This window comes from Pristiophorus japonicus, chromosome 16 (genome assembly GCF_044704955.1).
Source record: "Pristiophorus japonicus isolate sPriJap1 chromosome 16, sPriJap1.hap1, whole genome shotgun sequence".
Classification (NCBI taxonomy): domain Eukaryota; kingdom Metazoa; phylum Chordata; class Chondrichthyes; family Pristiophoridae; genus Pristiophorus; species Pristiophorus japonicus.
Genome location: NC_091992.1, coordinates 126,899,735 through 126,917,765, shown reverse-complemented (window position 1 = coordinate 126,917,765; position 18,031 = coordinate 126,899,735). Strand labels below are relative to the sequence as shown.

General features: G+C 55.5%; 1 protein-coding gene across 1 annotated transcript in view; it reads right to left on the bottom strand.

The window, feature by feature from the left end:
• The window catches only part of gnav1 (guanine nucleotide binding protein (G protein) alpha v1), a 148,568-nt gene that overhangs the window by 8,759 nt on the left and 121,778 nt on the right, over window positions 1–18,031 (bottom strand). Inside the window, 2 exon segments of the mRNA XM_070857837.1 lie at window positions 6,654–6,759; window positions 12,159–12,176. Coding sequence (XP_070713938.1) covers window positions 6,654–6,759; window positions 12,159–12,176 — 124 coding nt within the window.

Genomic DNA, 18,031 nt, shown 5'->3' with positions numbered 1-18,031 from the left:
ATTTCATCAACATTATGGTCAGTGCACATCTGAACTTTCATTAATGGTGCTTCTGAACTCCAACCGCCCCAACCTACACACCCGCCCCCCCCCCCCCCCCCGACATGCTCCCACCCCCCCACTCCACTCCCCCCCCAACGAACACGCTCCGCACCTCCCCGACACACGCTCCACACCCCCCCACCCCCACCCTGCACACGCTCACACACCCCCCACCCCCTCCACATCCCCCACCTTGCACACGCTCCACATCCCCCCCGACACACGCTCCACACCCCGCCCCCGACACACGCTCCACCCCCGCCCCCCCGACACACGCTCCACACCCCCCCCCGACACACGCTCCACACCCCCCCCGACACACGCTCCACACCCCCCCCGACACACGCTCCACACCCGCCCCCCCGCCCCCCCGACACACGCTCCACACCCCCCCCGACACACGCTCCACACCCCCCCCGACACACGCTCCACACCCCCCCCGACACACGCTCCACACCCCCCCCGACACACGCTCCACATCCCCCCCGACACACGCTCCACCCCCGCCCCCCCGACACACGCTCCACATCCCCCCCGACACACGCTCCACACCCCCCCCGACACACGCTCCACCCCCGCCCCCCCGCCCCCCCGACACACGCTCCACCCCCCCCCCCGACACACGCTCCACATCCCCCCCGACACACGCTCCACCCCCGCCCCCCCGCCCCCCGCTCCACACCCCGCCCCCGACACACGCTCCACACCCCCCCCGACACACGCTCCACACCCCCCCGACACACGCTCCACACCCCCCCCGACACACGCTCCACACCCCGCCCCCGACACACGCTCCACACCCCGCCCCCGACACACGCTCCACACCCCCCCCGACACACTCCACACCCCCCCCGACACACATTCCACACCCCGCCCCCGACACACGCTCCACACCCCGCCCCCGACACACGCTCCACACCCCGCCCCCGACACACGCTCCACACCCCCCCACAGACACACGCTCCACACCCCCCCACACCCCCCCCCGACACACGCTCCACACCCCCCCCCGACACACGCTCCACACCCCCCCGACACACGCTCCACACCCCGCCCCCGACACACGCTCCACACCCCCCCCGACACACGCTCCACACCCCCCCCGACACACGCTCCACACCCCGCCCCCGACACACGCTCCACACCCCCCCCACAGACACACGCTCCACACCCCGCCCCCGACACACGCTCCACACCCCCCCCGACACACGCTCCACACCCCCCCCCGACACACGCTCCACACCCCCCCCCGACACACGCTCCACACCCCCCCGACACACGCTCCACACCCCGCCCCCGACACACGCTCCACACCCCCCCCCGACACACGCTCCACACCCCCCCCCCCGACACACGCTCCACACCCCGCCCCCACGCTCCACACCCCCCCCCGACACACGCTCCACACCCCCCCCCCGACACACGCTCCACACCCCCCCCCGACACACGCTCCACACCCCCCCCCCGACACACGCTCCACACCCCCCCGACACACGCTCCACACCCCGCCCCCGACACACGCTCCACACCCCCCCCGACACACGCTCCACACCCCCCCCCCCGACACACGCTCCACACCCCGCCCCCGACACACGCTCCACACCCCCCCCACAGACACACGCTCCACACCCCCCCCCGACACACGCTCCACACCCCCCCCCGACACACGCTCCACACCCCCCCCCGACACACGCTCCACACCCCGCCCCCGACACACGCTCCACACCCCCCCCGACACACGCTCCACACCCCCCCCCGACACACGCTCCACACCCCGCCCCCGACACACGCTCCACACCCCCCCCCGACACACGCTCCACACCCCCCCCCCCGACACGCGCTCCACACCCCCCCCCCGACACACGCTCCACACAACCCTCCACACAACCCCCCCCCTACTTGCTGCCCTTCTTTGTGTGAAAATTAAAACTTACTGTATTAGCTCCTACTTTGAACTCATGCATTGAAAGAAATCAATTAGCGTGATCCTTTCTGTGACTCTAGATAACGCGTTTTGTGATCACTTACTTGCTGGGTTTCAATGACAGCTTTACCACGCTAGAGATTAGTGGCAAAGGATGTCATCTAGGAATCAATTCCAGTCGAAAAGGCCATTTCGCATGACAGTACTTAACTTCGGGGGGGGGTGGGGGGCGGGCGATGGAGGGAGGGGAGCTCATGGCAAGTCGACCAATTCCCAGATCTCTTGCCCCCCCCCCATACACGGATGAACCTAGCTTCCCCCACTGCTCAACTTCAATGCAAATAGTGGCCTGGGGGCTGGCTTTATATCGTTCGAAAAAATCCTCCCCACAAAGTCTTATAGACAAGGTGCCATGGCAACTCAGGTGCTCAATCAACTGAGCATAAAGTGCTGTAAACCCCGGCAACAGAAATAATGGAGGGGGTGCAATAAGGAAGGAAGGAGGGGGGGGGGGGGGGGGATAGGAGAGGGAGAGGGGGAGCGGAGGGAGAGGGGGAGCGGAGGGGCCCCCAGGCTTTCCAACCCGAGCACGTTTTTACTTAGGGGAAGACGCAATCATGTGCTGAAGGAGGATAGATGCAGTCAAATTGCTTGAGATTGCTTTAGGCCCCCCAGAAGCTTTGCGTTGTCACAAACCCTTCAATGACTCTGTTTCATACAACCAATAGTGAGATAAGTATATGAATATATATTTTTAAATGCAGCTAATTAGACCGAAATGGGGGTGGGGGGGTGAGGGGGAGGTGTCATCCTTGAAATATGGGTGATTTGACAGGACTCTGTCTCCCTCCTCATTCACAACAGGCAGCGAGACTGGGGGGAGGGCAATTTATAGAAACAGAGAAATTTACAGCACGGAAGGAGGCCATTTGGCCCCTCATGTCCGTGCCGGCCAACAAGAGCCTGTCCAGCCTAATCCCACTTTCAGCTCTAGGTCCGTAACCCTGCAGGTTACGGCATTTCAGATGCACATCCAAGTACTTTGTAATGTGGTGAGGGTTTCTGCCTCTACCACCATTCAGGCAGTGCGTTCCAGACCCCCATCACCCCCTGTGTGAAGAAATTTCCCCTCAAAACTTACCAATGACTTTAAGTTTATGCCCCCTGGTTGTCTGCTAAGGGAAATAGGCCCTTGCAATCCACTATATCTAGGACCCTCATAATTTTATACACCTCAATGAGGTCTCCCCTCAGCCTCCTCTGTTCCACCAGCCTATCCAAACTGTCCTCAAAGCTAAGATTCTCCACTCCCGGCAACATCCTCGTAAATCTCCTCTGTACCCTCTCCAGTGCAATCACATCCTTCCTGTAATGTGGTGACCAGAACTGCACGCAGTGCTCCAGCTGCGGCCTAACCAGTGTTTAATACAGTTCAAGCATTCTATGTCTCGGCTAATAAAGGCAAGCATTCCGTATGCCTTCTTAACCACCTTATCTACCTGGCCTGCTACCTTCAGGGATTTGTGGACCTGCACTCCAAGGTCCCTTTGTTCCTCTACGCTTCTCAGTGTCCTCCCATTTAATGTGTATTCCCTTTCCTTGTTAGCCCTCCCCAAATGCATCACCTCACACTTCTCTGCATTAAATTCCATTTGCCACTGTTCTGCCCACCTGATTGATATCTTCCTGCAGTCCGCAGCTTTCTTCATCATCAATCACACAGCCGATTCTTGTATCATCTGCAAACTTCTTAATCATACCCCCTATATTCAAGTCTAGATCATTGATGTATACCACAAAAAGCTTATTTTTGTGGTATACATCATGAGCCCTGTGGAACCCCACTAGAAAGATCCTTCCAGTCACAAAAACACACATCAGCCATTACCCTTTACTTCCTGCCTCTGAGCCAATTTTGGATCCAACTTGCCACTTTGCCCTGGATCCCATGGGCTTTTACTTTCGTGACCAGTCTACCATGTGGGACCTTATCAAAAGCTTTGCTAAAATCCATATACACTACATCATACGCACTGCCCTCATCAACCCTCCTGGTTACCTCCTCAAAAAATTCAATCAAGTTAGTCAGACACGACCTTCCCTTAATAAATCCGTGCTGACTGTTGTTGATTAATCCGTGTCTTTCCAAATGAAGATTTATCCTGACCTTCAGGATTTTTTCCAATAATTTTCCCACCACCGAGGTTAGGCTGACAGGCCTGTAATTATTCAGCCTATCCCTTTCTCCCTTCTTAAACAAAGGTACTACATTAGCAGTCCTCCAGTCCTCTGGCACCACACCTGAAGCCAGTGAGGATTGGAAAATGATGGTCAGAGCCTCGGCTATTTCCTCTTTTGCTTCGCTCAACAGCCTAGGATACATTTCATCCGGGCCTGGGAACTTAGCCACTTACAAAGCTGTTAAACCCCTTAATGCCTCCTCTCTCACTATATTTATTTCATCGAATATTTCACACTCCTCTTCCTCAATTGCAGTGTCTGCATCGTCCCTTTCCTTTGTGAAAACAGACAAAGTATTCATTAAGAACCATACCCACACCTTCTGTCTCCAAACACAGATTACCCTCATGGTCTCTAATAGGCCATACCCTTTCTTTAGTTATCCTCTTGCTCTTAATATATTTATATCTTTGGGTTTTCCTTGATTTTACTTGGCAAGAATTTGTCATGCTCTCTCTTTGCTTTGCGAATATCCTTTTTAATTTCACTCCTGGACTTTGTATACTCCAAGAGATTCTGCATTATTTAGTCCTCGGTATCTGTCATAAGCCTCCCTTTTTTTTTACCCTACCCTGTATGTCCCTAGACATCCAGAGGGCTCTAGATTGGTTAGTCCCTCCCTTTTTCTTTAAGGGCATATATTTGGTCTGAATCCTCCGGATCTCCTCCTTGAATGCCTCCCATTGCTCTGACACTGATTTACCTTCAAGTAACTGTTTCCAGTCCACTTGGCTCAGCTTAGCAAAGCTGGCTTTTCCCCAATTTAGAACTTTTATTCCTGGTCTATCCTTGTCCTTTTCCATAACTACCTTAAGCCTAACTGAATGATGGTCACTAGCACCTAAATGCTCTCCCACTGATACCCCTTCATTCCCTAAAACTAAATCCAAAACCGCCCCCTCCTGTGTTGGGCTTGCTACATACTGGTAAAAAAAAGTTCTCTTGAATGCATTTTAGGAATTCTGCACCCTCTATACCCTTTACACTAATTTTGTCCCAGTTAATATTAGGATAGATGAAATCTCCGACTATTACTGCCGCAATTATGCTGAGCGAACCCACATTCAAAGGCATCTTAGTCCATCATCATCATCATAGGCAGTCCCTCGGGATCGAGGAAGACTTGCTTCCACTCTTAGCATAAATTCTTAGGTGGCTGTACAGTCCAATACGAGAACCACAGTTTCTGTCACAGGTGGGACAGATAGTCGTTGAGGGTCGCTGTTGGGGTTGTCCATGAGGGTCCTGAAGTTCCAGGTCCCGAACTTCATGTTAGAGGAGTGGAAGATGCCAGTGCGTGATTTCTTTTAACGTGGGGTGATCGTTGCACGCCACTACCACACGGGCTTAGCTGAGTGAGGTCTTGGTCCAGTGGCAAGAGGGTCCAGGACGACTGGAGGCCAGGCACTGCTATATGGGCCTAATTGCCTACGGCGAGGTGTTGGTCGCAAGCTCGGCACTTGGTAGCGCCCTTGGTGGTAGGTGGTCCAAGGTTTGTTTGGGGGCAGGCATTGAGGGGGCCAGCAGTGCACTGGGGTTTCAGAATGGGGGGGCGGGGGGGGGGGGGGTCACAACCATTGTACTCACCAGGTGCTGGAGGAGGAGAGAAGACCAGGCCATCAATGGGGAAGGAGGTCCAGGGGGAGGAGGTGGAGCCCAATAGCCAGGACCAGCCGCTCAGTCGTCGCAGGAGGTCCAGCCGGGAGGCCCAAGTCCACGGGGCCATCGATAACCCCCAACTGGGTCGAAACTAAAGTCTCCTAAATTCTTTAAACCTCTCAAGTCATATCTTTTATAAAAAATGGACTAGCCAATGTCTCCAGGCACCAAGTCCATCAGCCACTCCTCGAGCGCTGGGGTCCGCTCCCGTCCTGAGCCCTCTCAGTCCTTGCCCCAGATGCTGCTCCCTCCCTGGGCCTGCTCAAGCCTCTGCTGCTCCAGGTCCCCAAGCCCTCTGTGGGAGGCAGGGCGGGGCGGCAGATACGGCAAGCGTTTGGGATGATCTGACCAGTTGAAGTGGGTGCAGCAGAGCAGGTCTCCAGTCGTCCTGGTTAACCCTTGCCATTGGATAAAGGCCTAGCTCTGTCAAGCCCGTGTGGTGGCTGATGTGCAACGGTCACCACACGTTAAAAAAATCCACGCACAGGCATCTTCCACCCCTTCAGTTGGAGTTCAGGACTGGAACATCGGGTCCTTCACATCTGTGAACTCATGTGGAAGCAAGTCATCCTCGTTCGAGGGACCGCCGATGATGATGATGACGACATGGCATCATGGACACTCAAGACTTTAAAAATAATGCACAGCATTTAAAGCACAATAACTCAGTAACTTAGCTTTGCCCACCTTAGCCTGAGTCCAGAGAGATCGGCCATATATTTAATTCATCTAAATCATCATACAACAATGTTACAACCGTATTAATTTCTCAACAAAGTTAACATACCATGGAGGTATTGCTGAAGAATATGTTATTGCAGATGGAGGAAAAGAGCCTCAGACTCTCCTGCAACCGATTCTAGGAAGGAGGGAGAGAGAGAGAGAGAGAGCAGGTCAGAGTGAAAATACAAGAATATAAACAAAGGCACTGTATGCCCCCAAGGCAGGGAGGACCCCTGCCTGGTCTCACAGTGAGCTGCAAAACTGTAAACCCGCTGTTTATCCCCTCACTCTATATGGAGGTGTTTTAGTTCAAAGAATTTTCAACATCAGCAAAGCAACACGAGAACTCCCAGGTTATGAGCAGGCTGCTTATCCTGTCCCTCAATGGCAAGAGGTTGTCATTTGGCTCAATGGAGTTTTGTCCATCTGTGCACGAAACCCCTCCGCTACGCAGCCCATCACTCTGGTTTTTGCTACCACTGAAGTACATCCCTCCAGTACCCTAACCTTCCCATTGAAGCCCATCCCTCCAGTACCCCAACTCTCCAATTGAAGCCCATCCCTCCAGTATCCCAACTCCCCCATTGAAGCCCATCCCTCCAGTACCCCAACTCTCCCATTGAAGCCCATCCCTCCAGTACCCCAACTCCCTCATTGAAGCCCATCCCTCCAGTACCCCAACTCCCTCATTGAAGCCCATCCCTCCAGTACCCCAACTCTCCCATTGAAGCCCATCCCTCCAGTACCCCAACTCTCCCATTGAAGCACATCCCTCCAGTACCCCAACTCTCCCATTGAAACCCATCCCTCCAGTACCCCAATTGAAACCCATCCCTCCAGTACCCCAACTCCCCCAATGAAGCCCATCCCTTCAGTACCCTATCTCTCCCATTGAAGCCCATCCCCCCCATTGAAGCCCATCCCTCCAGTACCCTATCTCTCCCATTGAAGCCCATCCCTTCAGTATCCTATCTCTCCCATTGAAGCCCATCCCTTCAGTACCCTATCTCTCCCATTGAAGCCCATCCCTCCAGTACCCCAACTCTCCCATTGAAGCCCATCCCTTCAGTACCCCAACTCTCCCATTGAAGCCCATCCCTTCAGTACCCCAACTCTCCCATTGAAGCTCATCCCTTCAGTACCCTATCTCTCCCATTGAAACCCATCCCTCCAGTACCCTATCTCTCCCATTGAAGCCCATCCCTCCAGTACCCCAACTCCCCCAATGAAGCCCATCCCTCCAGTACCCTATCTCTCCCATTGAAGCCCATCCCTTCAGTACCCTATCTCTCCCATTGAAGCCCATCCCTCCAGTACCCCAACTCCCCCAATGAAGCCCATCCCTCCAGTACCCCAACTCCCCCAATGAAGCCCATCCCTCCAGTACCCCAACTCCCCCAATGAAGCCCATCCCTCCAGTACCCTATCTCTCCCATTGAAGCCCATCCCTTCAGTACCCTATCTCTCCCATTGAAGCCCATCCCTCCAGTACCCCAACTCCCCCAATGAAGCCCATCCCTCCAGTACCTTATCTCTCCCATTGAAGCCCATCCCTTCAGTACCCTATCTCTCCCATTGAAGCCCATCCCTTCAGTACCCTATCTCTCCCATTGAAGCCCATCCCTTCAGTACCCCAACTCTCCCATTGAAGCCCATCCCTTCAGTACCCTATCTCTCCCATTGAAACCCATCCCTCCAGTACCCTATCTCTCCCATTGAAGCCCATCCCTCCAGTACCCCAACTCCCCCATTGAAGCCCATCCCTCCAGTACCCTATCTCTCCCATTGAAGCCCATCCCTTCAGTACCCTATCTCTCCCATTGAAGCCCATCCCTCCAGTACCCCAACTCCCCCAATGAAGCCCATCCCTCCAGTACCCCAACTCCCCCAATGAAGCCCATCCCTCCAGTACCCCAACTCCCCCAATGAAGCCCATCCCTCCAGTACCCTATCTCTCCCATTGAAGCCCATCCCTTCAGTACCCTATCTCTCCCATTGAAGCCCATCCCTCCAGTACCCCAACTCCCCCAATGAAGCCCATCCCTCCAGTACCTTATCTCTCCCATTGAAGCCCATCCCTTCAGTACCCTATCTCTCCCATTGAAGCCCATCCCTTCAGTACCCTATCTCTCCCATTGAAGCCCATCCCTCCAGTACCCCAACTCTCCCATTGAAGCCCATCCCTCCAGTACCCCAACTCTCCCATTGAAGCCCATCCCTCCAGTACCCCAACTCTCCCATTGAAGCCCATCCCTCCAGTACCCCAACTCCCCCAATGAAGCCCATCCCTCCAGTACCCCAACTCTCCCATTGAAGCCCATCCCTCCAGTACCCCAACTCCCCCAATGAAGCCCATCCCTCCAGTACCCCAACTCCCCCAATGAAGCCCATCCCTCCAGTACCCTATCTCTCCCATTGAAGCCCATCCCTTCAGTACCCTATCTCTCCCATTGAAGCCCATCCCTCCAGTACCCCAACTCCCCCAATGAAGCCCATCCCTCCAGTACCTTATCTCTCCCATTGAAGCCCATCCCTTCAGTACCCTATCTCTCCCATTGAAGCCCATCCCTTCAGTACCCTATCTCTCCCATTGAAGCCCATCCCTCCAGTACCCCAACTCTCCCATTGAAGCCCATCCCTCCAGTACCCCAACTCCCCCAATGAAGCCCATCCCTCCAGTACCCCAACTCCCCCAATGAAGCCCATCCCTCCAGTACCCTATCTCTCCCATTGAAGCCCATCCCTTCAGTACCCTATCTCTCCCATTGAAGCCCATCCCTCCAGTACCCCAACTCCCCCAATGAAGCCCATCCCTCCAGTACCTTATCTCTCCCATTGAAGCCCATCCCTTCAGTACCCTATCTCTCCCATTGAAGCCCATCCCTTCAGTACCCTATCTCTCCCATTGAAGCCCATCCCTCCAGTACCCCAACTCTCCCATTGAAGCCCATCCCTCCAGTACCCCAACTCTTCCATTGAAGCCCATCCCTCCAGTACCCCAACTCTCCCATTGAAGCCCATCCCTCCAGTACCCTATCTCTCCCATTGAAGCCCATCCCTTCAGTACCCTATCTCTCCCATTGAAGCCCATCCCTTCAGTACCCTATCTCTCCCAATGAAGCCCATCCCTCCAGTACCCTATCTCTCCCATTGAAGCCCATCCCTCCAGTACCCCAACTCCCCCAATGAAGCCCATCCCTCCAGTACCCCAACTCTCCCATTGAAGCCCATCCCTGCAGTACCCCAACTCCCCCATTGAAGCTCATCCCTTCAGTACCCCAACTCCCCCATTGAAGCCCATCCCTCCAGTACCCCAACTCCCCCATTGAAGCCCATCCCTCCAGTACCCGATCTCTCCCATTGAAGCTGGCCTCTCTCCTATCCTAACTTCTCCCTCCAAACATCAACTCTTACTTTTAACACTCTCCCTGAATCCCTGCACATTCATATTCTAACTTTCCAGCCTCATATCCAGCAATGCTTTACATCCCACCCAAGGACGATCACCCAAATTGACATCCCATCAGATACTTATCACCCTTTGAGTGAAGTAGTTCTCTGGGATATTTGATCGAAATTCAGCTTTCGCCAGTTGACACTTTGTGCAAACTGATGAAAACCAAAATACTGGCCACTCTCACCACGGCAACTGGCGCAGTATCCTGTTTTAACCAAGCTCCCAGAAAAACACCAAACATAATGCAATGATATGCTTCGTTTATCAGCTCTTTGCACGAATATTACTTTGTCTCCGAGTCCAAAAGCATTTGTGATTCAAATGAGCCTCCCCAGCCCCCAGGAGCATCTGCATCAACAGGTAATAGAACTGATCCTGGAAAATAAACCAAACACTATTATTTTCTCCAGCTCCTCTCCTGCACCGACAGAACCACGAGGTACCCTGCTCCCAGACGCTGTGGATATTTAACTGCTTATTAGTACCGACCAAAGTACCTAAAGAAATAAATGAATAGATTAATTTCTCTTCAGATCACAATGCATGACCACAGTGTATCTGTGATGTGCACAAGTGCAGTGACAGAGACAATCAGAGGGAGTAGTGACCACAACAGACCAAAATCATTTAACGTGACGCGGACGTTATTCGCCCACAAACATGCACGACTGAGTGTAAGCTGTGATTCAAGTTGGATGGGATAGTCGAAATTTCGTTCCCTCTCCCTCCATCATCTCTCACATTTATTTTTCTCATCTCCATTTCAGTGCCCTACACTCCGCGTCATTCCCCAGGTGAGAGGCAGGTCGTGACCCTTCCCTCAGGCCTGAGGGGCGAGGCAGGACGTGACCCTTCCCGCAGGCCTCAGGCGAGGCACAGGCCGTGACCCTTCCCACAGGCCTCTGGCGAGGCACAGGCCGTGACCCTTCCCTCAGGCCTGAGGGGCGAGGCAAGACGTGACCCTTCCCGCAGGCCTCAGGCGAGGCACAGGCCGTGACCCTTCCCTCAGGCGAGGCACAGGCCGTGACCCTTCCCTCAGGCCTGAGGGGCGAGGCAGGACGTGACCCTTCCCGCAGGCCTCAGGCGAGGCACAGGCCGTGACCCTTCCCTTAGGCCTCAGGCGAGGCACAGGTCGTGACCCTTCCCTCAGGCCTCAGGCGAGGCACAGGCCGTGACCCTTCCCTTAGGCCTCAGGCGAGGCACAGGCCGTGACCCTTCCCTCAGGCCTCAGGCGAGGCACAGGTCGTGACCCTTCCCTCAGGCCTGAGGGGCGAGGCAGGACGTGACCCTTCCCGCAGGCCTCAGGCGAGGCACAGGCCGTGACCCTTCCCTCAGGCCTGAGGGGCGAGGCAGGACGTGACCCTTCCCGCAGGCCTCAGGCGAGGCGCAGGCCGTGACCCTTTCCTCAGGCGAGGCACAGGCCGTGACCCTTCCCTCCTGACCTCAAGCCTGAGGGGAGATTCAGGCCGTGACCCTTCCCTCAGGCAAGAGGCAGGCCGTGTTTAGGGTTGCTACGTATCCCCGGCGGTTTCATCACATGACCTCCTCCCTCCTGCCGCCACGTCCAGTCAGCAGCCTTTTAAATCCTTCCTTAATATGTTTATAACTAATAAATGAATCAAAATGATCAAAAAAAGCTTGTTTTGTATTGTATTGCTCAAAGTAAGAGGGTATTTTTTTTTACAAAATTTTAAATGATTGTTGACATTGTACACCAAAAAAAAGTGCATGTTTTTTTAAGGCCCATGTGACGTGCATTAAGTGCATCGTTTCGGGGTATTGTTTTTAAAAAGTTTCAAAAATTGCACACTATTTATTTTGTAAATGTGCCAAAGTTGAATGTTTTGAAAAACACACAATTTTGGTTCTTACACCCACCTATGATTTATATCCCGGTTTGCTCAGTGTCCTGGAAATTAATCTTTAATTGCTGGAGCCTCATGGGTAATCCGGGAGGGTTGGCATCTCTAACAGTGACCTTTATTGGCAGGCCTCAGGCGAGAGGGAAATGCATATTAAATACATAAGATATGTGGCACAGAAACAGGCCAGTCCATGCTGCCGTTTATGCTCCACTCGAGCCTCCTCCAGTCTTTCCCAATCTAAATCTATCCACATAACCCTATAACCCTCTATGTCCCTTTCCCTCATCCACATCTTTCCTCCCCTTGGGTGATGTTGCTTTGGGCTGCTTGCTGAAGGCGAGTCATAAACAAAGACTTACATTTATATAGCACCTTTCACGACCACTGGGCGTCTCAAAGCGCTTTACAGCCAATGAAGTATTTTTTGAAGTGTGGTCACTGTTGTATTGTGGGAAATGCAGCAGACCATTTGCGCACAGCAAGCTCCCACAAACAGCAATGTGATAATGACCAGATAATCTGTTTTTGTTATGTTGATTGAGGGATAAATATTGGCCAGGACACCGGGGATAACTCCCCTGCTCCTCTTCGAAATAGTGCCATGGGATCTTTTACATCCACCTGAGAGTGTAGACAGGACCTCGGTTTAATGTCTCATCTGAAAGACGGCACCTCCGACAGTGCAGCACTCCCTCAGCACTGCACTGGGAGTGTCAGCCTAGATTTTTGTGCTCAAGTTCCTGGAGTGGGATTTGAACCCACAACCTTCTGCCTCAGAGGCGAGTGTGCTGCCCACTGAGCCACAGTCTACAGACTCCCTTCCCCTCACCTGGTGAACAGCAGCAGCCGGCAGGTCAGAAGGACAACATTGCGCAGCACTGATAACCGGGTCCACCTGTCGCACTGTCGCAGCAACCCAAAACGTTCTGCCTACCACAAGCTAATACTGTTTGCTTCCAAATGCTCTACAAGTTCAGCAAATGAACCGTTGCAACATGTCTAATGTGCTAACTGTACACCGACCCAATTCATTCACCAGGTGAGGAGTTAATTGAGAAACATATTTTCCATTAGCTGGTTTCTAAAATGCAGACACACTGCTTCCAGGAGGTGAAGTAGAGAGTGACTATTCATCAGGCAAGAGTTTGTTCCAACATCACTGTTATGTCTGTAATGCACTTATAAATGACACCACGAGGCAATGTGTTGTACTCAAACTGTAGTGACCTTGGTCCTTTATTCGTAACCCCAGAGTGAGGCACAAGCATGGTGGTTACCCTTTTATACAGCCTCTGCCACCAGGGTAGGAAACCCCGGTCTCCACCAGTTACACCCTCTAGTGGTGCCAGCATAGTATATACACAGTGTAAACCTTATTAATAAGTACATCAGGTAAACTGTGTCCATCTTATGCAATTATACAGTGACTACACAGAGTATATCTATAGTCTGCATATATAACAATCACAAAAAAAAGACGAGCAAATCGAACGGATTTGATTACGTGTGGAAGAGAGGGAAGGGGGGGGAGAAGAGAAGAGAGGGAGGGGGGAGAAAGAGAGGGAGGGGGGGGGAAAGAGAGGGAGGGGGGGAAAGAGAGGGAGGGGGAGGGGAAAGAGAGGGAGGGGGAGGGGAAAGAGAGGGAGGGGGAGGGGAAAGAGAGGGAGGGGGGGAAAGAGAGGGAGGGGGGGAAAGAGAGGGAGGGGGGGAAAGAGAGGGAGGGGGGAAAGAGAGGGAGGGGGGAAAGAGAGGGAGGGGGGGAAAGAGAGGGAGGGGGGGAAAGAGAGGGAGGGGGGGAAAGAGAGGGAGGGGGGAAAGAGAGGGAGGGGGGGAAAGAGAGGGAGGGGGGAAAGAGAGGGAGGGGGGGAAAGAGAGGGAGGGGGGAAAGAGAGGGAGGGGGGAAAGAGAGGGAGGGGGGGAAAGAGAGGGAGGGGGGAAGAGAGGGAGGGGGGGAAAGAGAGGGAGGGGGGGAAAGAGAGGGGAGGGGGGGAAAGAGAGGGAGGGGGGGAAGAGAGGGAGGGGGGGAAAGAGAGGGAGGGGGGGAAAGAGAGGGAGGGGGGGAAAGAGAGGGAGGGGGGGAAAGAGAGGGAGGGGGGGAAAGAGAGGAGGGGGGGAAAGAGAGGGAGGGGGGGAAAGAGAGGGAGGGGGGGAAAGAGAGGGAGGGGGGAAAGAGAGGGAGGGGGGGAAAGAGAGGGAGGGGGGGAAAGAGAGGGAGGGGGGGGGAAAGAGAGGGAGGGGGGAAAGAGAGGGAGGGGGGGAAAGAGAGGGAGGGGGGGAAAGAGAGGGAGGGGGGGAAAGAGAGGGAGGGGGGGAAAGAGAGGGAGGGGGGGAAAGAGAGGGAGGGGGGGAAAGAGAGGGAGGGGGGGAAAGAGAGGGAGGGGGGGAAAGAGAGGGAGGGGGGGAAAGAGAGGGAGGGGGGGAAAGAGAGGGAGGGGGGGAAAGAGAGGGAGGGGGGGAAAGAGAGGGAGGGGGGGAAAGAGAGGGAGGGGGGGAAAGAGAGGGAGGGGGGAAAGAGAGGGAGGGGGGGAAAGAGAGGGAGGGGGGGAAAGAGAGGGAGGGGGGGGGAAAGAGAGGGAGGGGGGGGGAAAGAGAGGGAGGGGGGGGGAAAGAGAGGGAGGGGGGGGGGAAAGAGAGGGAGGGGGGGAAAGAGAGGGAGGGGGGAAAGAGAGGGAGGGGGGGAAGAGAGGGAGGGGGGAAGAGAGGGAGGGGGGGGAAAGAGAGGGAGGGGGGGAAAGAGAGGGAGGGGGGAAAGAGAGGGAGGGGGGAAAGAGAGGGAGGGGGGGAAGAGAGGGAGGGGGGGAAAGAGAGGGAGGGGGGGGAAAGAGAGGGAGGGGGGGAAAGAGAGGGAGGGGGGGAAAGAGAGGGAGGGGGGAAAGAGAGGGAGGGGGGGAAAGAGAGGGAGGGGGGAAAGAGAGGGAGGGGGGGAAAGAGAGGGAGGGGGGAAAGAGAGGGAGGGGGGGAAAGAGAGGGAGGGGGGGAAAGAGAGGGAGGGGGGGAAAGAGAGGGAGGGGGGGAAAGAGAGGGAGGGGGGGAAAGAGAGGGAGGGGGGGAAAGAGAGGGAGGGGGGGAAAGAGAGGGAGGGGGGGAAAGAGAGGGAGGGGGGAAAGAGAGGGAGGGGGGAAAGAGAGGGAGGGGGGGAAAGAGAGGGAGGGGGGGAAAGAGAGGGAGGGGGGGAAAGAGAGGGAGGGGGGGAAAGAGAGGGAGGGGGGGAAAGAGAGGGAGGGGGGAAAGAGAGGGGAGGGGGGGAAAGAGAGGGAGGGGGGGAAAGAGAGGGAGGGGGGGAAAGAGAGGGAGGGGGGGAAAGAGAGGGAGGGGGGGAAAGAGAGGGAGGGGGGAAAGAGAGGGAGGGTGGGGAAGAAGAGAGGGAGGGGGGGGGAAGAGAGGGAGGGGGGGAAAGAGAGGGAGGGGTGGGGAAGAGAGGGAGGGGTGGGAAGAGAGGGAGGGGTGGGAAGAGAGGGAGGGGTGGGAAGAGAGGGAGGGGGGGGAAGAGAGGGAGGGGGGGAAGAGAGGAAGGGGGGGGAAGAGAGGGAGGGGGGGGGAAGAGAGGGGAGGGGGGGGAAGAGAGGGAGGGGGGGGAAGAGAGGGAGGGGGGGGAGGGGGGGGAAGAGAGGGAGGGGGGGAAGAGAGGAAGAGAGGGAGGGGGGAAGAGGGGGAAGAGAGGGAGGGGGGGGAAGAGAGGGAAGAGAGGGGGGGGGAAGAGAGGGAGGGGGGGGAAGAGAGGGAGGGGGGGAATGTGGAAATGTATTTTTATCTAAGCTGATACCATACGGTATTTGTGTGCCTTTGATCAAAATGGAGTCCTGGCCCTTCCAGAACTTTCTGCATTTTAGCAGTCAGCTTGCATAAACAGCTAAACCTGGTTTGAGATGGCTGATGGCCATCAGACAGCTAGGAGACAAGTCATGCTGAGACAAGTACCCCCCCCCATGGTGCTTTCCTATTGTCTACACTACAGGAGTTCCATGTCACCCCCCCCTTATCTTCCAGCCATTATCTCTTTCCGAGACCTCATCCATTTGATGCAAACAGATAAACTGACCAGGAAATTGGAACAATCCTGACACAATACAAGACAGGTGATAGCCCATTACCTATGACTCATGGAGTAATGGCCGGCTGGCCAACTGACAACCCTGACAAAAGGAAATATCTGGATACCATGTCAGGACCAGGATATAGTAATTAACTCTTTATCTGTATTCACTGACTGTGAGACAGAGCAATACACAGGGAGAGGCCATAACTTGGGTTTTACTGTATAAATATCTTGTTAAACTGAACCATTGCGGAGGTGTTCACTTAGCCCTTGACTGAGTGTAACCTGCCCCTTGCTAGCAAATAAATTAAAGAAACTTCTCCCGGAGCTGTAAGTGTTGGAGTCATTCTTTTCGGAGGTCGAGATTTCGACAGGAAGAGAGGGAGGGAGGGGAGAGAGGGAGGGAGGGGAGGAGGGAGGGAGGGGAGAGAGGGAGGGAGGGGAGAGAGGGAGGGAGGGGAGAGAGGGAGGGAGGGAGAGAGAGGGAGGGAGGGGAGAGAGGGAGGGAGGGGAGAGAGGGAGGGAGGGGAGAGAGGGAGGGAGGGGAGAGAGGGAGGGAGGGGAGAGAGGGAGGGAGGGAGGGGAGAGAGGGAGGGAGGGAGGGGAGAGAGGGAGGGAGGGAGGGGAGAGAGGGAGGGAGGGAGGGAGGGAGGGGAGAGAGGGAGGGGGGGGAGAGAGGGAGGGAGGGGAGAGAGGGGGGGAGGGGAGAGAGGGAGGGAGGGGAGAGAGGGAGGGAGGGGAGAGAGGGGAGGGAGGGAGAGAGGGAGGGGAGGGAGAGAGGGAGGGAGGGGAGAGAGGGAGGGAGGGGAGAGAGGGAGGGAGGGGAGAGAGGGAGGGAGGGGAGAGAGGGAGGGAGAGGGGAGAGGGAGGGAGGGAGGGGAGAGAGGGAGGGAGGGAGGGGAGAGAGGGAGGGAGGGAGGGAGGGAGGGGAGAGAGGGAGGGGGGGAGAGAGGGAGGGAGGGGAGAGAGGGGGGGAGGGGAGAGAGGGGGGGAGGGGAGAGAGGGAGGGAGGGGAGAGAGGGAGGGAGGGGAGAGAGGGGGAGGGGAGAGAGGGGGGGAGGGGAGAGAGGGGGGAGGGGGAGAGAGGGGGGGAGGGGAGAGAGGGAGAGAGGGAGGGAGGGGAGAGAGGGAGGGAGGGGAGAGAGGGAGGGAGGGGAGAGAGGGAGGGAGGGGAGAGAGGGAGGGAGGGGAGAGAGGGAGGGGAGAGGGAGAGGGAGAGGGAGGGGAGAGGGAGGCGGAGAGGGAAGGGAGGCAGAGAGGGAGAGGGAGAGGGAGAGGAAGGAGAGAAGCCCGTCAACATGCTAGCACTTGGGTAAGGCAAGTGCCAGCTGTGGCTCAGTGGGCAGCACACCCGTCTGAGTCAGATCGTCGTGGGTTCAAGTCCCACTCCAGGGACTTGAGCACAAAAATCTAGGCTGACACTCCAGTGCAGTGCTGTCAGAGGGGCCGCCTTTCAGATGAGACGTTAAACCGAAGCCCCGCCTGCTCTCTCAGGTGGGTATAAAAGACCCCATGTTGGGGAGGAGTTAAACTAATATGGCAGGGGGATGGGAACCTATGCAGGGAGACAGGGAAATAAAATGGAGTCAGAAGCAAAAGACAGAAAGGACAATAGTAAAAGTGGAGGGCAGAGAAACCCAACGCAAAAGACAAAAAGGGTCACATTACAGCATAATTCTAAAGGGGCAAAGTGTGTTAAAAAGACAATCCTGAAGGCTCTGTGCCTCAATGCGAGGAGTATTCGGAATAAGGTGGACGAATTAACTGCGCAGATAGCAGTTAACGGGTATGATGTAATTGGCATCACGGAGACATGGCTCCAGGGTGACCAAGGCTGGGAACTCAACATCAAGGGGTATTCAACATTTAGGAAGAATAGGCAGAAAGGAAAAGGAGGTGGGGTGGCGCTGCTGGATAAAGAGGAAATTAATGCAATAGTAAGGAAGGACATTAGCTTGGATGATGTGGAATCGGTATGGGTGGAGCTGCGGAATTCCAAAGGGCAGAAAACGCTAGTGGAGTTATGTACAGACCACCAAACAGTAGTAGAGAGGGTGGGGACAGCATCAAACCAGAAATAAGGG